At 54.5% G+C, this 27,486-nt stretch overlaps 1 protein-coding gene and 1 pseudogene across 3 annotated transcripts; one reads left to right on the forward strand and one right to left on the reverse strand.

Moving 5' to 3' along the window:
* Positions 1–309: 309 nt before the first annotated feature.
* Positions 310–27,256, reverse strand: TKT (transketolase). Of its 3 annotated transcripts, XM_060022689.1 has the most exons (16): positions 26,690–26,708; positions 19,033–19,072; positions 18,594–18,717; positions 17,702–17,819; positions 16,769–16,882; positions 15,867–15,964; positions 11,451–11,642; positions 9,463–9,581; positions 7,797–7,990; positions 6,889–7,053; positions 5,571–5,727; positions 3,602–3,732; positions 2,912–2,995; positions 2,711–2,804; positions 1,286–1,408; positions 310–585 (listed from the first exon to the last, which is right to left on the reverse strand). In XM_060022689.1, exons 4-16 carry the CDS (start codon positions 17,783–17,785, stop codon positions 410–412), a joined length of 1,731 nt encoding a protein of 576 aa, XP_059878672.1. In that variant the 5' UTR covers positions 17,786–17,819; positions 18,594–18,717; positions 19,033–19,072; positions 26,690–26,708; the 3' UTR covers positions 310–409. The 3 variants fall into 3 exon arrangements, with proteins under 3 accessions (XP_059878672.1, XP_059878670.1, XP_059878671.1); XM_060022687.1 differs by lacking the exons at positions 18,594–18,717; positions 19,033–19,072; positions 26,690–26,708 and adding an exon at positions 27,061–27,256; XM_060022688.1 differs by lacking the exons at positions 18,594–18,717; positions 19,033–19,072; positions 26,690–26,708 and adding an exon at positions 26,854–26,858 and having other exon boundaries at positions 17,702–17,820.
* LOC132432381 (dihydrofolate reductase pseudogene) lies at positions 3,751–5,527 on the forward strand (annotated as a pseudogene).
* Positions 27,257–27,486: the final 230 nt, after the last annotated feature.

Below are 27,486 nucleotides of genomic sequence, written 5' to 3' on the forward strand. Positions count from 1 at the left end.
GCATGGGAAGGAACTGGAACAATAAGCAAGTGTCCTCCCTACCCCAGGAGACCTCGGACCACAGAGGTCAGACTATAAGGCAGCTCCCTAGACCCCTGGGGCCGGGCCAGCTGAGGGTGAGAGTTTCCACCTCTGGGCTGGAAGGCAGGTTGCAGGCGAACCTGGTGGTGCTTGGGAAGCAGCAGCAGCAGCTCAGAACCAACTGCGCCAACCTCCCTACTTCTCCCTCCACCCTTCCTCCTCTGAACCAGCACTGGCTGCATTCACATCAAAGAAAAAACATTTCAGGAGCCAATTCATTTTTCTCAAAACATATATTTATGACTCCTCTCGGCACATCTTTGAGCACCTCTGCCGGGATCTCAGGAATGTGTAGAACTCACTCCCACGCTGTACCCCCCACCCCCCACTAGGACTTGGTGACCAGGCCCCGCACGGCTTGCGCGATGGCGTCCTTGTCAATGCCGAACATCTTGAGCAGCTCTGTTGGTTTCCCGCTTCTTGGCACATGGCTGACAGCCAGGCGAGTGACAGTGACGCCAGGCTCACCCATTACTGCAGAGGCCACTGCCTCACCTATGCCACCTGGACAAAGGAAAGGAGGTGAGTCAGGTGATGCAGCCTCAGGTGAGCAGTGGGCGGGTCCCCAGAGCCCCTAGCTGCCCCCCCGGGCCCTGAATCAGTCTGAGTTTATTCCCTTTCCCAAGGATGGGGGGATGGCATATATACCAACCACCGTGCCCTATGCCTGTAGCCAGAGCAGACATCACCAATCACAGTACTTATTTTTTTCATAAGCCCAAATATGGCCTCTGAATCATATTTAACACCATCCTCTGGGCAGCTGTCATCAACCGACATCTGCACTTGATCTCAGGGTCTAAGCCCATCTATTCCCCCGGGGCCTGCTTTGGAGGAGAGAGTAGTGTGTATTTGTAGAGGATGGCTTTGTGAAAAACTCATTAAAGCCAGAAATTTGTGTTGCTTTCCCGGTTTGATTCTGCACAACAGCCTTAACTTTCAGGTACTTCAGGGACATGACCACTGTGTGCTCTTAGCACGGCTGGAACCCTCTCGGGCTTCCTGGGTCAGGCAGGGATCCAAGGAGCCATTCCAGCCATTGAGTTCAAGGGTCCCCAGGCCAAGCCTGAGGTCTGTTAAGAGGCCAAGTCCCAGCTGCTCTGGGTTTCCTGGGCCGCAGCTACCCTCCTGGGGCTGGGATAAAGGAGGATGTCCAGCCCTATGCCCCCAGCCCTCCCAACCTGTGTGTCTCTGGCTCTCTCACCTTCATAGTAGTGGTCCTCCACGGTGACGATCCTGCCCTTGGTAGCACGGGCACTGTCGAGAATGAGCTTCTTGTCCAGGGGCTTGATGGTGAAAGGGTCCAACACGCGAATGTTGATCTTCTCTGTGAGGGGAGGAGAAGCAGGGCGGGCTGAGGGGAAGGAGCTGGGCGCCATGGGTCTGCCCTTTGGGGGCCTTTGATGGGCACCCTGCGAGGGGGCTTGTCACACAGCTGCCCACCCCCGATGGCTCGGCCACCTCCTCTGTTGATCTGTGATGCCCGTATCCTCCACACCCACCCCTCCACCTCGGAGCCTCCCTGGCCTAACAGGAGCAGCAGGTCTCAGGCAGGAAAAGGAGCGCCTCCTCTCTCCCCTCACGCCCTGGGCTGCAGTATCTTGGCCTTTGGACCGACTGTCAGGGAGAGCCAGAGGGACGGCCGCCTCCAGGGGTCCGCCCTGAGGTAAAGTGAGGGCATGTGGGGTGGTGGGGAGGGGAGCTGTGGCTACAGGCAGGACAGTGTCAGGTCAGGAGGATGGGTCAACCCTCCCCCTGGATCTCCAGCCCGTCTCGCTCCTGCTCTGGCCCTCCCCCCAGTTCCTCAGAGCTCTGTTCCTTCTGCCTGGGCCTCTTCGATACCCTCTTTGCTTATCAGTTCCTACTCACATCTGAGGTCATTTTCTTTTCTTTTTTTAAATTTATTTATTTTTGGCTGCACTGGGTCTTCGTTGCTGCGCGCGGGCTTTCTCTAGTCACCGTGGCTTGTCTTGTTGCAGAGCACGGGCTCTAGGTGCGTGGGCTTCAGTAGTTGTGGCACATGGGCTCAGTAGTTGTGACTCCCAGGCTCTAGAGCGCAGGCTCGGTAGTTGTGGCGCATGGGCTTAGTTGCTCCGCGGCATGTGGGATCTTCCTGCACCAGGGCCTGAACCATGTCCCCTGCACTGGCAGGTGGATTCTTAACCACTGCGCCACCAGGGAAGCCCTGAGGTCATTTTCCTAAGGACACCCATGTCCACCCTCTCCTGGGTGCTCAGCACGGCTGAAATCTGTTGTGATTCTACTGCAGGGGAGGCTAATGCCTGTCTTCCCTACAGCTAACACTTGTGAGCTCGCAATGATAATAATAATGCCAGGTCACGTTTATTAAATCCTCAGGACAGCCCTGTGGGGAAGGTGATAGTACCTCCATCATGGATGGGGAAACAAGGCACAACGATGCTGAATAACAGACTTAATTAGCAGCCAGCTAAGTAGATTCAGGCTCCAGGGCCTCTGATCTGGCCACCATGCTGGGCACACAGTGAGTGCTCCAAGCCTGGCTTTTAGTAATATTCTCATCATTTAATTCGACGAGATTTTTCTTGACCCAAGACCGGGTCTGCAGTTAGCAGCCCATCTAAGACTATGTGGGTCCCACCCTCCTTACCTTTCTTTAGCAGGTCAGCAGCAGCCAAGGCCTCATGCAGGGTCACCCCAGCCCCGATCACAGTCACCTGGTCGTCCCTGCTCTTCAGGACCACCTGGGGGCAACATGGGGGCCAGTGAGGCTCAGAGTCTGGTAGACTGGGGTGGGTCCCGACCTCAGGCTCTCTCTGCGGGGTCTCATTGGGGCATAAGCCACACTGACCTTGGCCTGTCCGATTTGGAAATCCTCGTTGTTGTTGTAGATGATGGCGTTTTCTGGGCGGCTGGTCCGGATGAAGCAGATGCCCTGGAATGAAACAGAATAACTGAGGATTTCAGGACGCAGGACTTCCAACCTTGAGGACTGGAGTCTTTCCTCTGCAGCACGTGCCTCTCCAAATATTCCTCCTGCGTGACAGCCAGCCCCAAGCCCCAGATGGAAGATAACTTCTCCATCAGGTAGACTGGCCTCCAAGGACTGCACCCCCCCCCCCCGCCCCCCGCCCCCGAGTGCTGTGGCTCGCCCCCTGCCCTCAGAGGGACGAGAGCCATGTGAGACATTCCAGTCAATGGCAGCGTGGCTCTTGTTCAGGACTCAGTTCATTCCGTCTTGGAGAATTCAACTCAGGGAGGGCAGACAGGCATCAACTGCTGGATTGGCAGGGGCTGCCAGGATGCTCAGTGGTGAAAGAGAGAGGTGATCAATTAGCAATGTCTGCCACGCAGCAGGAAAGGTGGTGTGTATTTCATTTTTCCTGGTCTAACTCCTCCAAGCCACAACACCAGTGCAAGGTCAGGAGACACCACTCTGGGGCAGCAAATGATCAGCTCTGGGCCTGCATACTGGCCTCCCTTCCAGTCCCTTTAGGGAAGCGCTAGCTGCCAGCGAAGAAAGAACAGTTAAGTGACCTACCTTTCTATTGGCTGCTAATTCCACTGCCTTCTCTGTAGACACCCCATCGCTTGGGTAAAAGACGGTTGACATGGGGACAGACCGAAACATAGCCAGATCTTCCAGGGCCATCTGGGAGGGCCCATCTTCCCCTGGGGTGTGGGAAAGGATATGCTGAAGTAAGACCTCATGCGTGGAATGGAATCCTGGCCCCAAACCCTGTTTCAGAAGTCCGGGGACAGAATTTCGCGTCAAGCTGGCAGGCTATCCCCGGCAGTGTGACGTGCTAGCTCGGAAGTGTTTTCTGCCACCGTCATGGTTCGTCTGCTAAACTGCATTGTCGCTGTGTCCCAGAACATGGGCATCGGCAAGAATGGGGACCTGCCCTGGCCCCTGCTCAGGTAAACAGAATTTGGTGATTATGGGTGGGAAAACCTGGTTCTCCATTCCAGAGAAGAATCGACCTTTAAAAGGACAGAATTAATATAGTTCTCAGTAGAGAACTCACGGAACCTCCACAGGGAGCTCGTTTTCTTGCTAAAAGTCTGGATGATGCCTTAAAATTTATTGAGCAACCAGAATTAACAAATAAAGTGGACGGGGTTTGGATAGTGGGAGGCAGTTCCGTTTATAAGGTATCCAGGTGTTCCTTCTGATGTCCAGGAGGAGAAAGGCATTAAGTACACATTTGAAGTATATAAAAAGAACAATTAATGTGAAAGTGATTTCTGATCTATTTAAAGCCTCCTCCTCCCCCCCCCCCAAAAAAATTATGTATTTTTTGTTGTGGAGACTGTTGTTGACTTTAGATCTATGGATAATTATTTCTAAGCAAAGTACTTTTTTTTTTAAGCAAAGTACTTTTATTCCCCATTAATCTTAACTAGACGGTATCAGATACCATTTGTGAAACATTTCTTGCTGTAACTGCCTGAATGCCCATCAAGAGTCAAGAATAGGTGACCAGCACGTGCCTAGGGTAGAATATCTACCAAGACAGCCCAAAGTGGCAGCGTCCCCTGGCAGCATGAGTTGAAACCAGAGCCTATAGAGCTAGGAGCTGGGCAGATGGGTCCAAAGGTCAGAAATAGATTATAAACAGAAGAGTTAGCATTCAGTTATTAAAATTACATCAAAAGAGGGACTGTGAATTACTTTATATCACACTTTTGAAAAAAATTCTGTTCACTCAGACTAGGAGTCAATAAGTTGAAAACTCCAGGATACTCCATAGAGATAGTAAAGAGGCAGGTACGAGACTACCTTTTCGGTGGTTAAAGGAGAAGGTCTGAGACCTTAAAAAACTTTCTGATCTTCAATGAGATTGCATGGGGTGCTACAATGATAGAATAAGAATTGGCTGCTCTTTACAAAAAAGAATAACCTAATATCAAGCATAATGGCTAAAATTAAAAATTCAAAGAGGTGAAAATTGAGAATGAATATTGCTAGAAACCAAAATTAGTAAGTTAGAAACTAAACTTCACAGAATTAAAAAATGAAAATTAAAACATGTTTTACCCATCACTTTAGCAAAGATTTAGATTAAGTATCCAAAAAAAAAAATTAGCATTTTCTGCCTTATAAATTGGTATAACCTTTTCAGAGTGTAAGTTAGCAATATCAATTAAAATTCAAAGTATTCTGGGTTTGGACCCAGAACTTCCACTTCTAGAAATTAATCCTGAACAAAGAAATGGACCCAAGAGTACTTCTCGCAACTTTCTTTTTCAAACTTGGAAACAGCCCAAGTGTTGATTAATAAGAAATAACTAACCAATATGTCTATAGAATGTAACATCTGCAGCAGTTAAAAAGAATGAAGTACTGACAGAAAAATGCCAAAAATTGCTAAGTAAAAGAAGCAAATTGTGTAAAGTACTCAAAATGTTTAATAAATGTGCATGTGTGGGAAAAAGCAAACAAATAAAATAAAATAAAAAGAACTCCGAGGACGTCACAGGTGTGACACCCGGCCGCAGCTCCTTACCGATGGACACGCCGCAGTGGGAGCCGCAGAGGTTGATGTTGCTCTCGGAGATGGCTGCCATGCGAATCTGGTCAAAGGCCCGCGTAAAGAAGGCTGCAAAGGTGCTGCAGAAGGGCACCGTCCTGTCACGTGTGGCACAGCCCACGGCGATGCTCACCTGGGGGCAGAGTGGGTGGTGTCAGCCCAGAGGAGGGAGAGGGTGGCCAGGGGGCCCAGGACCCCCAGGGCCACCTCTTGGGAGGTGAGGGTTCCGTCATCCTAGTAACTGTTAATTCTCCTCCTCCCATGCAAGTGATCCTGTGCGCCCACGGACTCCACAGTCTGTTTCCAAACTCCTTCAACTTGAAATCGTAATTTCACAAGTTCTCTTAAAATCACTCTCCTGGGGAACACTTTTCTAGCAAGAAAAGCCTTTCACAGAGCAGGCCAGTAAGCTTGAGCATGGATGGTCCATCCTTCCCAGGCCTCTCCAAGTCTCCTCCACCATCTGCCTGCCACCCCAAGGCCTCTGCAGAGACCAGCCCTCGCAAGCCCTCTGTATGCCCAGAGGCCCCAGGCCCCAAATGCTGGCCCAGAAGCACTGAGTGCAGGCACTGGTTCTAAATTGGCATCGCCTCCACAGCTCTGAAACCCACCAGCTGACAGGAGCCCTCCTTCCCCAGCCCCCCACCCCCCGGCCCCGGCCCCTCCAGCTGCCAAGGCTGGAAGCCAGGGACAACTTCAGGTTCAGGTGGAGGAAGAACTCTGGATGCAGCAGAGTCAGGTGGTCTCCAGGGGGAGGAAGCTCCCAGTTCCCAGAAGCCTGCAGGCCAGGCTGGGCTCCTCGGCCAGGATATTTTGAAAAACAGGACAAAACACTGTTCCTTATTTAACAACCATAGATCCTGACAAGGAGCTGTTAACCCAACTGTGTGCATGACAGGGGTCCACAAAGTTCTCTCATCTCTGTATTCCACAGGGTAGCAAGGGCCAAAGCCTCGTGCATAAAAGGGCCCAGCAGACTTTGGCTGCTAGTTCCAGCCTCCTGGCTGTGCCTGCCCTTCCGCCTGGAGGGCCCTTTACCCCCAGAGAAAGCCCCTCCACCACAACGACTGGCCTGCGTGCAGCATCCCCTGCTCAGCTCCCCCGTGTGCACTCACCCAGCCCTTAGGTGTCACAACACCCCTCCCCCACCAGTTACTGGAGGTCAAGGGTCAATGCTGGGTCCTAGCTGTTTCTGGGGCCTAGCAGGCACCTGGCACTGCCAAACATGGCTGCTCAAGGGAACAGGAGGGGTTCAGCCCTGCCCCTGCACCCCTCAGACCCCAGCTGCACCCACCATGTTCTGCTCAGCAATGTAGCACTCGATGAATTGGTCTGGGTGCTCCTTTTTGAAAAGTTCTGAGAAGGTGGAATTCTTGGTGTCCCCGTCCAGGGCGATGATGCGGTCGCTGGCGTGGCCCAGCTTGGCCAGGGCCTGCCCATAGGCCTTGCGGGTGGCTATCTGTAGGGAGGGGAGTGGGAAGGCTGAGCACCTCGGGGGGCATGTGGCCTGGAGCCCAGCTCAGCCTCTGGGCCATAGCTTCCACCAGGGAGGAAAAGGGTAAAACAGCAGAAAAAGGAAGCCCAGCAGCATATGGCCCTATGGAAACTTCTGTAAGGGTGCCAATAAGAACTTAAAACGATGAATGTCTTGGGTGCAGCCTCTTGTCTCCAGCCCGGCTATGAACCATCTGAGCTGGAAAAGATGTCCTAACAACCCCATTTCCCCAGCCCTGTGAAAGAGGCCTGCGAACGCGCCCCACTCTGCACGAGAGTACACTGAGGGCCTGGGAGTCAGAAAGCCTGACTCAGGTGGCACTGATGGGTCCACAAGGGGTAGTGCCCAGAGCCGGGCAGGCCTGCCCTTTGCCTTTGCCTGGCCAGAAGTGGGGGAGTCCTGAGCGCAGGCCAAGGCCATGATGGACCGGGGCTGGGGGGGGGACTCAGAAGCTGTCAGCTTTGATCCCAGTAGCTTGCTGTGTGACTATGGGCAAATCCCTTGCCCTCTCTGAGCCTCTCTGCATGTAAATAATTCCAGAGCTGGCTGACCCCATGAAAGAACTGGCAGGAGCAACATCTCAGGGTTCCTCCTCACCCAGAACTAATCTAATCTCTCTTCTCTTTCCCAGCCCCAGCCCTGGGGAACCAGAGAACCGCTGCCACCCTAGCCCAACCAGTCCAGAAAAGTGAGGCCCAACTGGGTACCTTGTCCCCAACTTTGTAGCTGGGTGGGGTGGGCATTCTGATGTTGGTAATGTCCACCGAGGGGGTGTCCTCCTGCGGGGGTTTTGCCAGGATCTTCTTTTTGCTCTGGATCTGGCTGTAGATTTCCTGGATGATCTGATCAGCCATGTTTTTGGGGAGGGGCTTCCCATGCCAAGACTCCTTATCTTCTATCCCTATGGGTACAACGTAGGAGGGCAGAGGGACAGGTAAGGTGAAAGCTCCCAGAGGGCCAGGAAGCTGCTCGAGGGGGCCTAACCCTCCACACATCAAGGGCAGGCCACCATGGGGGTCAGGGAAGGAGGACCATGGTGACCAGCACTCAACTGCAGGCCCCTGTTGAGTAGCAGCCCAGTCCCCCAGGAGCTCCCAGTGGGGAGGGGGCATGTGTGGTAGATGAATGTTGCTGGCATGCCACCCCATCCCATTCTCCTTGCATCACCTCCCCACCCCAAGCCTGCACAGCGTGGGGTCTGCTGTAGAAATCACACTCGGTTTGTTGCATAGGTTGGGAGAGGAAGCTGAGGCCTAGGGCGGGGGGAGCACCGCCAAGGTCACCTATGCATCAGTGAGCAGCAGACAGGGCTCTGTAAGCCCCCAGGTGCAACCCCTGTGTGGGGGGGCATCTTGCCGTGTGGGGACCAGTGAGACTTAATAACCCTCTCCTCTAAGGTCACCTCAGATGTCACCACAGCCTGGAGAAAGCCAAGAAGTAACCAAGCAGCCCCCAGGAGTTGAGGTTTCCAGATCCCACGTGGTGGTAACACCTGAGGAGTCAGCATCAGCGGCACTGAGGCCATGACTGTATCCCAGAGTCCTCTCCCAGAAGGTTCCAGAGCTGTGCACTTCTTCCCAGATACCAGTGAATATCCTCATTTACCTCAAGTCCACACAGGCAGAGGGGGACGTGACCCCTGGTGGGCAGGGGGAGAGCCGGACACATGGCACAGTGAAGCCAGCCCAGAGCCTGCAGTTAGCCCTTTTAGTGCCAGACTCCCTGTATCCCTGGGCAAGTCCCTGGCCACTTCTAGCCCCATCTTCCCATTGTTACAATGGGCAAGGGCCATCCCAGCCCCAAGCAAGGGTCTGGAGCCCGTGCCTAGGTGCTAGGGAGGGGCTTATGTCTGCACGGCTCTCAGGCCAGGCACAGGAACCATCTTCCAGACGCTCCTGGGCTGCCCACCTGCACAGGCCTCTGGAATCACTTTTCCATTGCATGAGGGGTACCCTGCTTGCCTCCTAGGGAAGAATCTAGGTCTCCCCAGGATTTCCTGGGGCTCCCTGCATCAGCCCTTCGGCTCAGGGCAGACAACTGGAGCTGTCAAGGTTGCTCTGCAGATGCCAGGCAGGGAGTGTCCTCTCTCCTTACCCACAGTCCTTCCCAAGTCCTCCCTCTCCTCCTGCCTACACATGACCCCCAGTCGAGACCAGCCAAACCAGGCTCTAAATCCCAGCTCAGCCACGCTGCCCAGCAAGTCTCCTGCTCCCCCTTCCCTGGACTGGGTGCACTCTGCTGAGGAAGGAAGCGGCTGGCTCAACCCCAGGCATGGGCTCTCAGAGGCATATGCCTCCTAAACCACCCCCTCTTCAGTCAGCCGCAGGGCCCAGTCCCGGGGTGGTGGGTGGGAGGAGACTCGAGCATACAGACCTGTGATGCCTCGACCCTTGAAGGTCTTGGCAATGATGGCCGTTGGCTGGTTCTTGACCTGCCCGAAGGCCTTGCACAGCTCCTCCACGCTGTGTCCATCTACGATGATGGCGTGCCAGCTGGGGACAGAAAGAGGGCGTGAGGGGCGAGGGCCCTGAGAAGGGCCCTGGGGAAAGGCCCTGCCCTCGCTGCACTGCACGGCTGCGATCTGGAAAAGAGCTGGAGGAGCTGGGGCGCCTCAAACCTGCCGGATTCCGATTTGCATTTAATTTTCTCTTTTCACATTGTTTTACTTCCTCTTGTTTGCCTTTGAACAGATTTTCCTCCTCTCTCCTAAGTAATGCAAAGCCTAGTTACTTACTGTCTTTCATTCCTGAGCTATTCATTTCCTACTGAAAGCTGCTTTTAGGACAATGCAGTGGGTTTGGAATCTACTGCTAGATTTTTGATGAATTTTTATTTAAGGGACACATCCGATCACTCCATAGATGGTGGACGTGGTGCCAGAAACTTGTATAAAATGAGTCATGTTGTCAAACATCCAGAGGAAGGAGCCCTTCTCTTTCAGGCAATCCCTTTTGGGACACTTTTTGGCAGATTAATAGTAACAGAAGTAGCAGCTCACACTTACTGAGTGCCCACTCTATGTAGGCACAGGGCTGAGCACATATTAACCCATTTAAACCTGTTGTTGGGCTTCCCTGGTGGCGCAGTGGTTAAGAATCCGCCTGCCAATGCAGGGGACACGGGTTCGCGCCCTGGTCCTGGAAGATCCCACATGCCGCGGAGCAGCTAAGCCCATGTGCCACAACTGCTGAGCCTGCGAGCCACAACTACTGAAGCCCGCGTGCCTAGAGCCCATGCTCCCAACAGGAGAAGCCACCGCAATGAGAAGCCCGCGCACCGCAACAAAGAGTAGCCCCCCGCTTGATTCAAGTAGAGAAAACCCATGCGCAGCAACGAACACCCAACGTAGCCAAACATAAATAAATAAAATAAATTAAAAAAAGAATAAAAGCAAATTATTAAAAACAAACAAAAACCTGTTGTTGTCCCCATTTTATAGACATGTAAACTGACATACTGAAGGTGGAGTAATCTGCCCAAGGCCGCAAAGCAAGTTAAGTGATGAAGCCAGGACTTAAGGAATCTGGCTTCGTAGCCACAAGGTGATGGACACAGACCCAAGGATGCTGCCGGGGTTATACTCCAAGTCCCCAGCCCGATGTGGCCTTGAGGAGGTCTGTCCCTGAGGCATGTTGTGGCTGCTTCTTCCCCTGTCCAACAGAGCATCTTTCTTCTCTTCATTTTCTCCCTCTGTAAGGTCACTCGGAGGTAACAGCCCTGTGTCCACTGTGTGATCAGGTACTGCAACTCCAGCTCGACTTTCCCTGGTCATCGGCTCATCTATGAAGGGTGGCCTTGAAGGCCCTGGGCCCTCAGAGCCCAATTGCAGAACTTGTATTTGGGGTAGGGGAGGGACATCAAGGTGAGGCCCTCTCTGGCTGACACCCGCCCAGATGGACCTCCCTGCTTTGTAACACGTGACTCTGAATTCACAACCATCCAAGGCCCATGGGGGAAATCTGGAAATCCTATCTCCCGTTTCCCTATGAGAGGCCTGTTCCTCCTCCTGTCACAGGAGGTAACCAGTGGCCTGACGTACTGAGCGAGCCTGGTCCACACCGTGCACCTCCTGCCTCCTCACCCAAGAACAAGGTGAGGATGTGTGAGATCACATTATGTGGAAGCTCTGAGAGCCATCACACCACCCAACGTGCAAATAAAGGAACTTGCTCAGAGCTGGGCCTCAGCCCACAGATCCATGGCACTGGCCAGGGCGGCCACATGCCCTGTGAGTCAGACCCTGAAGGGAGACCTTCTTTTGATGGGGCTTAACCTCTGGCTTCAGCCCCTGCATCTGCAAAGCTTTTGGCACAGAGGTATCCTTTGCTATGAGGGTGCTCAGGCCACAGCCTCGTACGTACCCGAAGGACTCGCAGCGCTTCTGGTAGACGTCCATCTGATGCTGCAGCGGGGTGGGGTCGCTCTGGCCCAGGCGGTTGATGTCAAGAATGGCGACGAGGTTGTCCAGCTTGTAGATGGCCGCAAAGGCCATGGCCTCCCACACGGAGCCCTCTGACAGCTCCCCATCTCCCAGCAGGCAGTAGACACGGTAGCTGTGGGGGGGTGGGGGTGGGGGGGTTAGAGACCGGCCCCCCTGCCTGGCCCACGTGCCCCTGGCCTTTCCTTCTGGGACGTGCAACAGCTGTGCCCACCCCAAGTCCACACCCAGTGAGCAGGGGCTGTGAAGGAAGCTGTCAGGAGCTCCAGAAAGTAGTACCAGCTGCCAAGAAACAGCTCCAGACAGCAGTGTGGAGTGGTTCGCAGGGGCTGACTACGCAGGCTGGGCGGGAGGGCCTTGAGCCGCCCGCTGCCGGAGCGCACCCACTTCTCTCCACCCCACCGTGAACCAGGACTGCTGGGGGAGCCCTGGGACTCGCTAAGTGGGCCAGAGAGACAGAGCACCTTTCTGATCAGAGGAGCTGGGCCAGGGAGGCCATCTGTGATGCACCCTAGAGGGAGGCTTCAGGTGAAGATGAGCACGCACGAGGGGGCTTGAAGGCCGGGATCATGGTGTCGGCAGGTGCCTCGAAGGATGGTCTCCTCCCAAACTTCTGGGGCTGGTTCTTACCCAAGACTAGAGCTGGGCCTAGGCTTTCTCCACCCCAGGGGCTATCTCCTGCCCTCAAAACAGGCAGCCATGATTGTTCCAAAGGCAGTGTGACACGGTAAAAAGAGCAATAAGGTTGCGATAAATTACCCAGAAACAGAACCTTCCCTGGCTGGGGAGGGTGGAGCCAAGGGGTGAGGCTGGAGGCAGGGAGACCAGTTCAGGGACCTTGACCCCAACCCCCAACCCCCCAACTCTGCTTAGCACTGAGTAACCCTCTCAGAGAAGGTAAGTGCAGTTGTTATTCCCAAGAAAACACACAGACAAGGAAACAGGCTCAAAGGTCAAGGCACCTGCCTGAAGATCATGCAGTTGGGGAGCAGCTGAGCGAGGATTCAAACACAGGCCTGACTGCCCAGCCCAGACTGTCCACTCCCTGCTGACTAGGATCGCACACAGTGGGAGGGGCAGCAGGATGCCGAGACCCCCTTTCCCCCGCCCAGAGTCCAGATGCGTGACCCCAGGGAGCGAGGCTGGTGCCTGGACGGCTCGGAGGGATGCAGCCGCCCTGCTGCTGAGTGGGTTGGGCCTCCAGGCCTCCCTGCTGCAGGGCCAAGGCAGGGGGAGCTGAAGAGAGGCGGGGACGGCTGTGGTGCTGCCAGCATGACTCAGCACCCCTGCAGGCCTCCAGGTCAGGGAGGGCTCCTGCATCCTCCCCTTGCCACGCCAGGCCCGTACCTTCGCTTCTGCGGCCTCCAGCAGGCCAGGCCACTGGTTCCCCCACAAGGAGCAGAAGGTCCCACTCACAGAGGCTTATCTTAAGCTGGGTCTTGCAGGCTGCAAGGGGGGGCCCAAAGACACTGCAGGGGTGGGGTCTGGCACAGCAGCTCCCGAAAATGATCAGCCTGACAGGGCTAAGCCAGAGAAACCTGTAGGGAACTCGACTTCCCCAAAAAGGGATTCCAGGGAAGCAGACTGGCTGCCTTCCCAACCCCACACCCACTTCCAAGGAACCTGAACTGGGGCCAAGCGTGCAGTTCCAGCATAGCCTCAGACTCAAGTCAGGAAGGCGGTGTGGGGAGACACTGGGGGTGCTTGTGAACAGGAAAGGGGGCCCTGCAGAAGCCAGGGCTAACCCTGAGGCCGCATATTTCCTGAAGCTGTTAGATTCAGGGTAGGGCTACAAATGCCCACAGTCCTGAATTACCATGAAGAGAAGAGACCCTAACGAGACGGCCAACATTTGCTGCAGGAGTTGGGAAACCACCTCAAATATCCAACAACAGATGACGGTCTAAACGTGTTACAGCATCCCCATAAAACAGAACAGTATCCAGTCATTAAACCTAGCTCTTGGACTCCCCTGGTGGCACAGTGGTTAAGAATCCGCCTGCCAATGCAGGGGACACGGGTTCCAGCCCTGGTCCGGGAAGATCCCACATACCGCGGAGCAACTAAGCCCGTGCGCCACAACTATTGAGCCTGCGCTCTAGAGCCGGGAAGCCACAACTACTGAGCCCGTGTGCCATAACTACTGAGCCCGAGTGCCACAACTACTGAAGCCCACGCACCTAGAGCCCATGCTCTGCAACAAGAGAAGCCACCGCAATGAGAAGCCCGCGCACCGCAACAAAGAGTAGTTCCCACTCGCCGCAACTAGAGAAAAGCCCACGCACAGCAATGAAGACCCAACACAGCCAAAACTAAAAATAAAATAAAAAAAACAAACACTAGCTCTTGACAGGGTGTGAGAAAGTGTTCAGATTTTTCTAAAAAGCATTGGGTAAAATTGTATAAATACTAGGATTATAAATCCATTAAGTTTTTTCTCACAATAACATGGAGGAAATAGGATACACTGTTAAGTGAGACTGAAATGGGGGAGAGGTGGTTAAGAATAAGGAAGAAGTTTGTTTCTTTCTTTTTTTTTTTTGGCCACACCTCGCAGTATGCAGGATCTTCATTCCCCGACCAGAGAGTGAACCCATGCCCCCTGCAGTGGAAGCTCAGTCTTAACTACTGGACCGCCAGGGAAGTCCCTCATTTCTTTTTAATGCATTCCTGTATTTTAGATTAGTATGTATTTTATAATTAAAAAAATTATTTAAAAGAGAAATGGGGAATTCCCTGGAGGTCCAGTGGTTAGGACTCAGTGCTCTCGCTGCCGGGGCCCCAGGTTCGATCCCTGGTTGGGGAACTAAGATCCCATAAGCCATGTAGTGCAACCAAAAAAAAAAAGAAAAGAGAAATGGGACAGACCCAATTGGATGTGTGCTCCCTGGCTGATGGCTGGACAGACCTGACTGGAGGCTGGATCCAGGACCTCTGGCAGCTGGCGCAGCCTGGTAATTCCCTTAACCCCTCAGCCTTAGCCAACCCTGGCCACTGAGAACCCAGCTAAACGCTATCTCCCTACACTGGCTTTTCCCATTATGTTAGGGTCAGGAAACGACCCTTCACGAGGAATTATTTCAAGCAACTGTAGAGAATAATTAACTCACAGCTCTGGTTCTGTGCCAAATAAAATACTCTTAAACACACATCCCATTCTTTGTGACTTTCTTCACTGCATGGTGAATCACTTCTGGGTGTAGCTGAGCCTGGCCCCAGAGCCCAGCCCGGGAGGCTATGCCATCAGGTAACACTGGCCTGAGTCTGGAAGGCCTCGCAGCCCCAGCCCACCTCCTGGAGAGCTGTCTCAGGAGCTTGCCCTGCACACAGTAGGCGCTCACTGGGGTGGAGCATCCAGTCAGGCTCCCTGCAGCCACCTGCCGCCTGCAGGCCAGACTCCCTCGGCCTCTCCTCTGGGAAGCTTCCCGCCCACAGGGCTCCCCGAGCCTGCTGTGCTTCCCTCAGGCCCCTCAGAGCAGCCTGGGGACCCTGAATGTGGACTCCAGATGCACACCCTGGGTTCACATCCTGCCTCCACCATAAGGCAAACACCTTACCTCGGTCTCCCCACCTGTGAGAGGGGCAGCTGTACGCACCTTATCACCTCATCAAGGTGAAACCCTACAAAGCACAGAGCACAGGGCCCTAAACGGTAAAGGAGTGAAGAAACCGCTCGGACAGCCTGCAGCCGACACGCCTCCCCTCCGCAGCAGACGCCTGTCTGCAGGCCACGGCGGACGGCCTTGCAGCTGAAACCTGCCTCGAGGGGCTTCTCTCCCAAGCTGCCTGGTGCTGCAGCAGCAAACCTCTCTGACCAGGCTGCTCACCCTCCACAGGCCACTCTCTCCAGGGTTCATCTCTTCCCTGGCTGCCACGTAGGGGTCAGGGAGGCCCAGAAACACCCCCGGAACACCCCCTTTTCTCCTTTCCCGAGGTAAAGGCGAGTGGCTCCGGCCTGGGTTCTTGGCACCTAGTCAGGCATCGAGAGGTGGGTCCACCTAAGACTTCCAGGGTCCAGGTGCCAGGCTTGGGGGGAACACGGGAACTTGTGAGTCAAAGCACTCTGGCCAAAGAGCATGTGGCTCTGGACGCAAGCCTGGCCCTACCGGTCACTATCCAGGGACTCTGGGCAGGTCCCTTCACTCCTTTGAGCCTATTTCCTCATCTGAAAAGGGAGCTGGTCCTGGTACCAGCCTCATGCCACACATGCACGGTTAGTTACTCAGTTCCGACTCCGCCCTGGGCAGGCAAGGAGGTGCCTGGGGCCAGCGAGTAAAGCTGGGCCACCAGGACCCCTCCCAAAACCATCGTGGGTGGGGATGGGGAGTGGGAGTGTTACCTGGCTTTGTCCAAGTATTTGCCGGTGTAGGCCATCCCGCAAGCGGCCCCGAGGCCTTGGCCCAGGGAGCCCGTGGCCACGTCGGTGAAAGCTTGTTTCTGTCATGACAGAGGGCTACAGTTACCACAGGCAATGTTTCCCAGAAATGCCTCCCAGGATTCTAGCCCTGTGGCCTTGGGAGCCTCGAAGCCACACCCCACCCATACACGGGGTGTAGGCAGGTCTGCAGAAGGCAGAGTGTGACTTCTCATTATTCCCCTAGAGCAGTAATTGTGGGTGTGGTTCAAATACCAGCTCGGCCCATAGGGAGCTGTGTGACCTCAGGCCACAGACTGAATCTCTTTGGGCCTTGGTTCCTTCACCTGTAAACAGAGCCCACATTATTCACCTCACACAGTGGTTGGGAGAATTCAAGACAAAACTGAAGTATTTGGCCCTAGTGGGTGCCCAGATGGGGCATCACAGTTTCCATGGTAACCCCATGAACTCCAAACGTTTGCAGCGGCCCGAGGAGCACACCGGGCCCCTTCCGTGGATGTCACCAGCATCCTGCTATGACCCCCTTAGAGAATCCCTGGTGAACCTCTTCGCCCAAGCTGTGTCTAAGTGGCCAGGGAGGCCCAGCAGGGAAGGGAAGCCGGTGTTTGGTGCCTGGGGAGAGGCCCTCCCTGCAGTTGACCCAGAGTGCCCTGGGCTGGGGCCTTAAAAGTCTCACCCTGCAGCACAAGCTTGGGGTAAACAGCGTGCCCCCAAACCCCTGCTTCTTCCTTCCTTTAATGCCCTCCTCTGCCCTCCAACACCCCCTCAGCTCCTCAGTGGGTGCCCTGCTCCCTTCCCGCATGCCTTGAGAAACAGGAAGTGGAACCAGAGGCCTGGAGAGGCTCCTGGTGGGGTGCACTTACCGGGACAGGGTGCCCGTCCAAGTCAGAGCTGATCTTCCTCAGGTTCAGCAGCTCTGCCTCGGGCAGGAAGCCGGCTTCAGCCCAGACGGCATACAGGATGGGCGCTGCGTGGCCCTGCAGGGGATGGACGGTGGGGGGATGGGTCAGATGAGCAGCTGTTCCCACCACGCCCCGAAACCCGGGGCCTGGCCAAACCGAACCTACCGGCCTGGGTATCCCTTTCAGGAAAGGAAGCAAGTGAAGGCTACCTTCCCTCCTTTCATCCCTCTCCAGCCCAAGGCTCCCACAGCCAAGGCGGAGCAGGCCCTAGGACAGGTGCAGGGGGAGCGCAGCTGTGAGGCCCGAGGCCAAAGCCCCAGCAGGCAGCCGGCAGCCCTAATCCCTGGGTTCTGGCGTGTGAGTGGACCTGGACAGACTTCTAAGCTCTCATGCCTACCCCAGGAGACCAGAGGCCATGGAGCCAGGCCTGGGTACAGGTGGATTTCGGGGTTTCATGGCATAGTTTGTGGCTATGGTTCTCAAGCAGGGCAGCGGGCGGAGGTGGTCAGTGCGCCCCATCCCAAACCCTACTGCAGGGCATCACCACTCTTGAGGGAGCGAGCGTGGCCTGGGTACTGGCACAGCAGAGACGCGTGTAGAAAGCCACAAAGCTATACCCCCAACCTGGACTCCAGTCCTGCCTGTCAACACCAAACATGGCTGGAACACCCAGACCATTTCCATTATCCCCTACTAATTCGGTTGTTTATTCCTTAGCTTGGGGTTAAGTTTACCAGCTGGGTCAGCACAGAGCAAGACACCGAGGGAGGGGCCGGGTGGAGCAGGTGGAGAAGAGTGGTGAGGGGCTGGGTTCACACCAGGGAGGTAGGTCCCCTTCTCACCATTTCAGGGCCCACCCAGCCCCAGGTGAAGGACAGAGGGCTGGCCTCCTACCTTGGAGAGCACAAAGCGGTCGTTGTGAGGGCTCTGGGGATCCATGGCCTTGTAGCGCATGGTGTGGAAGAAGAGGACAGCCATGATCTCGGCGGCGCTGCAGCATGACGTGGGGTGGCTGTGGCCCAGGAGAGAGACAAACGCATGCATCACAGCCCTGAACCCCTGATCTACAGGGCTTATCTCACGCCCACAGACAGGGACCTGGGGGTGCAGGTCCCAAGGAGTCACGGGCTTGGCTTGTCAGAGAGCCACGTGCTCCTCCCTCCTGGGAGGGTTACATGGGGTCTCAAGGAGGCACTGCTGGCAGCATGGGGGTTGCACCCTCCCAGGGGCCAACAGTCTGGACCCTCAGAGTCATGGTAATTGAAGAATTCTGGGGCTGGACTAGAGTAAGAAAGGAGGAGGGGTCCAGGAGACTGCGGTGGCCCCTCTATGAACAGTTAGCTAAGTCCCAGTGGGACTGCCCAGGACTCTGCCCACTTGTCGGGGCAACTTGGCCTCCCAGGCCCCCAGGGGTGCTGGGCCTCCTACGGCCCTGGGCAGGGGCTAACGGACGAAGGCTCCCAGCAGCCTCCACCCGCAGGGTTGGTAGTCTGAAAACTGGGCCTTCGGGCTCTCCAAGAGCATCACTGGGCTACTCGGCAGGCTTTTAATGGGCATTCTGAGGGCTGGTACAGCCACCAGAAACCATGTTTCTGCACAGAATTTAAAAGGCAAAGCAATCTCTTATCTTCTACAAAGGCTACAATCCTGGAAAAAATAAAAACTCCTTCTGCCTGAGACAGGCCTGGGGCGGTGGCTCAACGGGCCTCCCTTTTTCAGGCTCTTGTTCTATTTGCTGCAGTTATTTGAATGGCTACTGGGCAAAGGACTTAACCAGGGAACATACAAGGATTATGTCTTAGAGATGTGACTTATTCAGGTTTCTTAGGACCCACTTGATTGATTCAGCCCCAGCGCCCAGGAGTGGAGACTGGAGTTCCCGGCAGGACAGCTGTGATTCCTGAAGGCCTCTGGTCCGCAGTTTGATTACAATGTCAGCCTCAGGGCACGTGCCTCCCAGCCGCTCCCTCCATGCAGCTCAGCCAGCTCAGCGCAGCCTTCTGCCGCTGCTCTGAGGCCCTTCACACTAAAACATGCCCACTGCCAAACCCAAGGGCACATGCACCACCTGGAGTTCAGTGGGCCTCCCTCCTCCCTGCCAGCCGGCTCCCACCACGGGTTAGGGGTGAGTCACTCCCAGAGCAGACACATTAGTAGAGAAATCCGGAACTGCCCATGCTGGTTTAGTACCCACATCCCCAGCACACAATCGTCTTATACTTAACCATTTCTACGAACTCCTGGTCATGGGGAAAGACACTAGACCTGAAAGAGGGAGGTGAGGAAATGTGAACGAGAAACCTTTCCCCGCCTGGCAGGAACCCAACTCCCTTGTCGCTAGCGCAGAATTCAGCTGGGGGACACCCCAGTCAACACCAGCCAGGCTGACCTCCTGCCCTTCCCCTCCTAGGGCAGCCCCATCCCTGAGGAACCCTCTTTCAAAAGTCATGACCCTGTTAGGAGAACAGCGGGGGAAGGATGTGGGTGGAGAGCAGGCCAAACTGCTCCAAGAGAAAGAAGGCAGACACGGACGGGAGCTTGGCCTGCCCTGCCCACCTGGCGGTTCCCAGGAAGGGGCTTCAGGGAGAAAGGGCTGTGACACAAGCACTTTCTGCACATGGTGGAGGTGTGCCTGGCCCAGGCAAAGCTGACGTGGTGGGAGGGAGGTCACCCACGAAGAGACATCAGAAGTTGAGAAGTAGTTGATTTGAACCATTCCTTGCGAGACCCATGGGGGTTGAGCCTATATTTCCTCCAAAGCCTGCATCCCGGACACACTACTAGCCCTACCTTCATACCTGCCAAATAAAAACATACGGAATAAGGGATCCTTGGGGGCCAGGTGTCTGCTCCACCGCACCCCAGAGCTTTCAGGGAACTCCCTCTGAGAGGTGTCCCAGGGTGGGGATATGGGCCACTCAGGCTGTGACTTCAGCACATGCTTCACCCTCCCTGAGGCTCAGCTTCCTCACTTGTAAATGGGGTGCTGTGTGGGGATGGCGGGGGGTCCCTAAGACAATGAACTCAAAGGGCCCAGGTGACCATCAGCCACCACCATCTGCTGGAAGACCAGATGCCACACTTCTCAGGGCCTCCAACTCCTCATCTGCAGGCTGGGACCGCGACCCTCTGCGGACCACGGGGCAGGCAGGAGGGAAGAAATGAGCTGAGAATTGAGATGGGGCTCTGCAAACCGTAAACTGCTGAACACACAGGAGACAGTTACTTTTAAGTGCAACTTACTAGAGGAACTTCAGTATACAGAGTCTGTGGTCTGAGGGCCTGAGATTCTCCTGTAACCCCAGCCTGCCCTGGGGGTACAACTGTGGGCGGGGGCCCACCCCAAGGTGCTGTGCAGGACAAACCCATGAATGTAAACTGGCAAGAGGCAGGGAGGGGTGTGGGCAAGGTGGGAGGCTGCAGGGAACTTTATCCACTAAGCAGCTCTTTGTGACGCATGGGGGTTATAAGCTTGTTCCAAAACCTGTCCACTTACTCCTAATTAGTTCAATCTATGAAGGTGGTGCTGAGGCCTTACAGCTGGGCCTAGGTAAGTCTCCCAAAGGCCCCCCACCTCTGGGAGGACATTCTTCCAGATGTCCCCACCACCACCCTTCCCTTCAGCATTCACTCTGCTTGCTCACAGGTTTCCCTGCAGAAAAAGTGCAGAGAAGATCCCTCACCCCCTGGCTGGGCTCCTCTCCATTATCAACAGATAATGCTGCCAGCTGCTGGAAGATGGCCCTTCTCCCACCCTACACATGTCCTACACATGCCTCAAGGCCTCAGAAAATGAACCAGGGAGGCGAGCACTACAACAGCCTCTCCCATGCTTAAAAATACAAAGAAAAATAATCTGTTATGAAGAAGAAATAAGTCCCTGAAGGAAAAAGTAAGAAATATGAGTTGAAAACCAACAGTTAAGGTCCAACCTAAAAAGTTAAAAAATATGGTGAGCTCAAAGACAGTAGAAAGATAAAAAATGGAAATTTATGAAATAGGAAGCAAATGTACAATTTTTAAAAATCGAAGTCAAGAGTTAGCTCTTCAAAAGAGAAAAAAAAGGGACTTCCCTGGTGGCACAGTGGTTAAGAATCTGCCTGCCAATGCAGGGGACACGGGTTCGAGTCCTGGTCCAGGAAGATCCCACATGCCACAGAGCAGCTACGCCTGTGCACCACAACTGCTGAGCCTGCGCTCAAGAGCCCGTGAGCCACAACTACTGAGCCCATGCACCCCAGAGCCCGTGCTCTGCAACAAGAGAAGCCACCGCAATGAGAAGCCCGCGTACCGCAACGAAGAGTAGCCCCCGCTCGCCTCAACAAGAGAAAGCCCGCGCACAGCAACAAAGACCCAACGCAGCCAAAAAGAAATAAAGAGGATATTTAATGACAATATATTCCTATAATGGAATACTATGCAACAACCTCAACAAGATCTCACAAATACAACACGTGAACAAAGCACACTGCTGACAGATCTCTACAGCAGGGAAGACCACACTGTTTATGAATTTATACAAACGTTATAAGACTATAAGGAAAACAATAAAATGCAAAACTCAGTGTATAGTTCTTTCTGGGGGAAACCCTCCTTCTGTGAGTAGGGAGAGACACCCAGCAGGTTCTAAAGCACTATAACGTCCTAGTTCTTAGACCTGGAGGTAGGTACACCCAGGATAGTTATTTATAACATGTACATCATTTGTATTCTTTTTTAGGTATGTATTAAAAAAAAATACTCAGGGGACTTCCCTGGTGGCATTCTTAACTAGTGGTTAAGAATCCGCCTGCCAATGCCGGGGACACGGGTTCGATCCCTGGTCTGGGAAGATCCCACATACCGTGGAGCAACTAAGCCTGTACGCCACAACTACTGAGCCTGTGCTCTGGAGCCTTCGAGCCACAGCTACTGAAGCCCACGCGCCTAGAGCCCGTTCTCTGCAACAAGAGAAGCCACCACAGTGAGAAGCCCACGCACCACAACAAAGAGTAGCTCCCACTCACCGCAACCAGAGAAAGCCCGCGCGCAGCAATGAAGACCCAACACAGCCAAAAATAAATAAATAAAATAAATTTATATATTAAAAAATAAACATTAAAAAAGAAAATACTCAGGCAAGAGAATCGCAGGATGCCAGGACACAAGCCATCCTTGTTCTTCTTGTTCCTAGAACCACCTGGGCTGGCTCCTGTCTGGAAAGACTGCCTCCACACCTCAGACTGTGAAGAAACAGAGCTATGCCCCACACCACTCCCTCCGAGAAGCCCTCCCTGACCTCACGATCTAAAATACCTTCTTCAAGACTTCCCTGGCGGTCCACCGGTTAAGACTCTGTGCTTCCACTGCAGTGGGTTTGTGTTTAATCCTTTGTCGGGGAACTAAGATCCCGCATACTGCGTTAAAAAAAAAAACAAATAAACCTTTTTCCCCCTCACTCATACTTGCCGCCAACTGACACTATGTGGCTATTTGTTGCCTGTCTATCCTAGGTGCAACTCCAGCTCCAGGAGGGCAGGGAGTTTGAGTCTTTTCACTGTTGTAGCCTCGGGTCTGAAGAGCATCTGGAACAAAGAGTGCACACATAAATGATGTATCCTGGCTCCAAGACTCTAGGATGTCACCTCTCTGAGCCTCAGTTTCCTCAATGTAAAATGGAGACAGTAGCAGAATCTGACTGAATGAGGTAGCATTTGTGTGTAAAGAGCTTGACACAGTGCATAGGAAAACGGCAATTGCTCAGTAAATATCAGCTCTAAAGATACCAGATACGAAGTCAAACCTCCTTCTCATTTTGAGGATGGGACCACTAAGGTCCACAGAGGGGGGAAGTACCTTGCCCAGGGTCACACAGTCTACCATCAGAAGAGCTAGGAGAAAAGCAAAATGCTAAGAGAAAGTGAAGAATGGATAAACAAAATGTAGTATATCCAAACAATGGACTATTCAGCCATAAAAAGAAATGAAGTACTAATTCATGCTACAACATGACGACCTTCCAAATATTGTGCTCAGTGAAAAAAGCCAGACCCCCAAAGACCTCATTCTGTAGGATTCCGTTTATATGAAATATCCATTAGAGTTAAAAGGGGAAGTGGTAAATTCACTAAAACTTATTGTAAGTCACTGTCAATATACTAAATTTACTAAAAGCCACTGGACCATACACTAAGAATGTTATGATATGAAAATTATACCTCACTAGAGCTATAACAGGATGATCTTTAAAAGGAAGAAGGTGCTCAGAGCCCAGCAGAGGAAATACCTGAGCAGCCACACTCCCTTAGCCAGTTGTGCAGCCCTCAGAGATTACAGCCAGGCCACGGGTGAGACTGACTTCTGAGCAAGAAGGCCAAACAGTGCAGGCCCCCGCCAGCTAGACCCACATGCTGGGGCGACCGCCAGCTCCCACCAGCCCACCCCATGGAGTGGACTTCACCTCACTGTTCAGGGCGGGAGCACAGAGTCTGCCTAAGGACCCAGCGTCCAGGGCTGGTAGCTGTTGTCTGTGGCAATAAGGGAGTTCCTGATTTTGTGAGACTGGGCTCTAGTGACAACAGGCCTCTGCCTAAAGAGGCAAAGTCAAGGGGAGTCAGAGCTGGTGGTCCAGGGGCCACAGTGTGATCAGCTCATGGGAAGACAGGAGAACATCTCAGACCCTAGCCAGGTGGCTGCACCAGGTTCCCAGCTTCAGGAAGCACTGCCCATCAGCCCTGCTGAGTTCAGAGGCAAAGAACAGGGTCATTGCGGGACAGCCGGGTGTCCTCACACAGAGTTGGGAAATGCTGCTGCTGGGGTAATCTCAACGGGCTTGCTCTTGCCTCAGTCAGGGCCAGGCTGGGGTGAAGACAGCCAGAATGGAGAAGCAGGCCCAGGCAGCAGTTTTCTGCCCAGAGAGAGCACTCAAAGCCTCTCAGAGCACCAGAACTGGGTAGCAGGGAGGGATGTACTTCCAGCCACTTCAAGGTCACGTGAATCCCCCAGGACATGAAACCCACAACAGGAGGTGGCAGGACCCCAGAGCTTGCTCATTCTGGTCCCCCAGCCCCACCCCGGAGAAACCCAGTTCAAAAACCACCTATCTGTGAACTTCTCCTTTAGAGATGGGGAAACTGAGGCCCTGGGATGGGAAGGGTCTTTCTGACAAGGGCACAGCCAGTCGGAACACAGCCAGGGTTAGATTCGTCTCCCTGTGCCCACCAGCCAGGCCTGGCCAGACCTTACGTTCCTGAGTATCCACCCCAACACTGTGGGTCAGAGTCCCGGGGACGTCTAGGCACAGCCTGCACTGCCAGACCCGGGCCTGACCCTGACGGCGTCCTCAGATGACACTCAGCACTGTTTGGATAATGCCAGTCTAGCCCGCTTGCTGAGAACTCAGAAATCTCCACCATGAGCCTCAGCAGGAAGGGCCCCTCTGACAAGGCCATCAAGTCTTATCTTTTAAAGCCTGGATGAGCTGGACCCTTGCCACGGCTGCCACAGCTCCCCCAGCACGCGGAGGGAGGGGCAGGTGACCTGGAGAAGCTGTGGGTGTTGCCACAAGGAGCCCTCTGTGCAGGCTCTGTCCCTCAGCTCCTCGGACACAGAGGCCAGTGTCCTCACTTCCTGGGCCTGGTGACGTCCACTGTCACTTGGTCAGTGATGGCACAGGAAGGGGAAAGCTACCGAGATATCAGGACTTCACCGAATCCTGAACACCATGGCCTGGTCCTCACTGATCCAATGTCCGTCCAGCCTCCACAGTGACCATGAAAAGACCTTGGCCTAAGTGCTGTTTCACCACCGGGGTGTAAGCTCCCCCAGAAAGGAGACAACCTGACAGGATGGTCACTTTGGCCGCGACTGCACAGAGCCGGGGCCTCAAAGCTGAGCCTTCACTTGATGGACCGCACCCATTGCTGTGAGGGAATAGCCGGCCTCAAAACCAACATCTGGAGACCTGTTCAAGTCTTCCTTTACTGTTTTTTTTTTTGTGTGTGTGCACACAGAGCTCTTGGCACATGCCTTTCAAAATCTCTTGTGAAAGAGGTAGTAATAGTAATGTTACTTCCTTCTGAAAAATTAAGTTTTTTCTAAGTATTTCTTTTTTTTGGGGGGGCCTTGCAGCATGTTTTTTCCTAAGTATTTCTTTCCTGCACTTTTTACGCATGCTTAAAACGAACAGGAATCACTGTATCTTGCACTTTTTCTTTTTGTAAATGGACACTTTGAGTTCAGTGAGTTCCTCCCTAAGGCATTACAGTGTAAACCTGGGTGTAACTTAGTTGCCAATCCAGTATCTTTTCCCCATAGAAATCAGAGTTTAACTATCTAACAAAGACCCAGGAGACCCATTGGACACCCTCTCCCTTTGGGAGCCCCCCTCCCCCAGCTGTAAATGTTATTTCATTTCTTTCCAAGTGCCTTCAAACTGACTGAGATCCCTTATCACTGTGCCTTATCTTCCCCTTTCTAGTTTCTCTCCATTTTCTGGCCTGGTGCTGCCTGCCTGCCCAAGAAGTCTTCTTGGTTAACGGGAGCCCCTCACTGGACAGCATGGAACAGCTACCAATGACCAGCTTGGGCAAGTCACTCAACACACTAGCCTCACTTTCCTCATCTATAAAATGTGATATGACAGCATCTGTCTCATAGGGGTATTCTCAGAATCCATAAGATAATATTAGCAATAAAGGATGCTCTGTGTCACACCAGGGATACTTATTGACCACTCAAGATCCCTGTAATTGTCTACAGGTTTTATCTAGACCTGTAAGATGCTCGGAAGTGTAACACTATTTTGTGTCCCCCCAGCTAGACCGTCAGGAATCTAGCTAGAGAGCTCCTAGCATACAGCAGGGCTCAACAAGGTTCTGCAGGGCAAATGATCCCCTAAAGTGGTCAAGGGAAGGGGATCCAGTAGTACTCACCAAGCAATATAGGTGTGCAGACCTACTGTGTGCCAGGCAGGGGAGAGGGCACCAAGAGTAAGCCAGGTCCCTGCCTGGCCAAGGGGTACCCCACATGATCGGGTACCAGCCAGAAGCAAGAAGACTTGGCTGGGAAGGTTTCTGGAAACCATTCCCCAGCCAGACTTCAAAATCATTTCATGAACCCATCACATGCTGTCTGGGCAGCCTCATGCTCCGCCCCAAAGGGCTGGAATCCTGAAAACCACTCAGTGTGTAGGCGCTACTACTGTTCCCATTTTACAGAGCGGCGAAACAGGCTCTGAAGCGACTCAGTAGCTGACCCTCTCAACTACCCCACCTGATGCCTCCAGCTGCAAAGTGGCCAGTTATCATTACTGTCCCTTGCAACTGGCCATCTTCAGAGAAGGCTCCTTGGGATGGGCAACAGCCTTTCTCCATCTTCTGAGCCATTAGGGCTGTCGGGAAAGAACGCTGGGGGATGGGCCTCTGACTTGAGGAAAGTGCACCTGGAGGCTGGCCCTGTATGTTCACCCCAAGGCCCTGGGGCTTGGTTCTTGGTTCTCTTAACCTTCCAAGTCTCCCCTCCTCCACCCCATCCCCTCCTCCTGCCCCCACCCCAGAGGAGATCTTAGACCTTCCCTCCACAAGGGATGCCAGGGCTCTGCATCCACGTGGCCACCTTCCTCCTCACTCTCCACTCCTGGAGTCTCAGCACCCCTGCTCCAAAGCCAAGAGTGGCAGGAATGTGACTCTGAACAGGAATGTGAGGTGGAGAAGGGAACAGGTAGTTTGAGGTAGGGACAAGGCCAGGGTCCCCAGGCTCGTCTGCAAGATGAGGGGTTAAAACAGGCGCTCTCGAGTTGGGCAGCACGGGTTCAAATTCCAGATGTCGCCGCGTGCGACCTCGGGCAACTGACAAATTCGGAGCTTCAGTTTCCTCACATGTGGGTGGAACGTTACCAGTTACCAGGGAGGAAAGGGTCCTGGGGCCGCGCGTGCCGAGGGCACGGTACAGGGCTTGTCTCTCGGCGAGTGGGCACTAATGGTGGCCTTCCCGGCACGGCCGGCGAGGGGCCTCCGCAGTGCGTAGCCGCGCGTCCCCTGCGCCTTTGAGCAGCGGGGAATGAGGGGCCGAGCCGGCCTGAGGCCTGCTGGGAGCCGGGCCCCAGCGGGCGGAAGCCGGGTCGAGCGCGGGCCCGGCGGAAGGCTCCTCCGGCGCTGACCTGCGAGGCGCGCGCTCCGCCATGTGACCGCGCCCCCGGCCGCCTCCCTCGTGCAGCGCGACACGGAGCCGGCGTGCCCGCGGCCCCGGCGCCCTCGCCCTGCGCCCTCACTCACCCCGAGCCGGCCGCCGTGGTGGCCTGGATGGAACTGATGCGCAGGCGGTTGGCTGTGTCCTTCAGGGCCTGCAGCTTCTGCTGGTCTGGCTTATGGTAGGCCTCCATGGCGCGGCCGGGCGAACGGGCGGGTGGGGAAGCCGAGGACGCGGAGACGCAGCGCAGCGTAGCTGCCGGCAACTGCTAAGGCCGGACGCAGCGCTGGGGCGCGTTAAGAGTGCCGGGAGCCGCCCGCGGGGGCGGGGCGCCGGCATCACCCCAGGTTGCCCCGCCCCGCCCCGCCCCCGGACCAGCGGAGGCAGCCCCGCCCCAGCCCTCCGGCGCTGTTAGGAAACCGAGACCGTCGGGAGCCTGGGAGTCTCTGTACCCAGCCCGATGCTGTCCGCCCGCCTAACCTCTCCGTCCCTCTTTCCTTCCCCCGAAATCT

Source organism: Delphinus delphis, chromosome 10, assembly GCF_949987515.2.
Source record: "Delphinus delphis chromosome 10, mDelDel1.2, whole genome shotgun sequence".
Taxonomy (NCBI): Eukaryota; Metazoa; Chordata; class Mammalia; order Artiodactyla; family Delphinidae; genus Delphinus; species Delphinus delphis.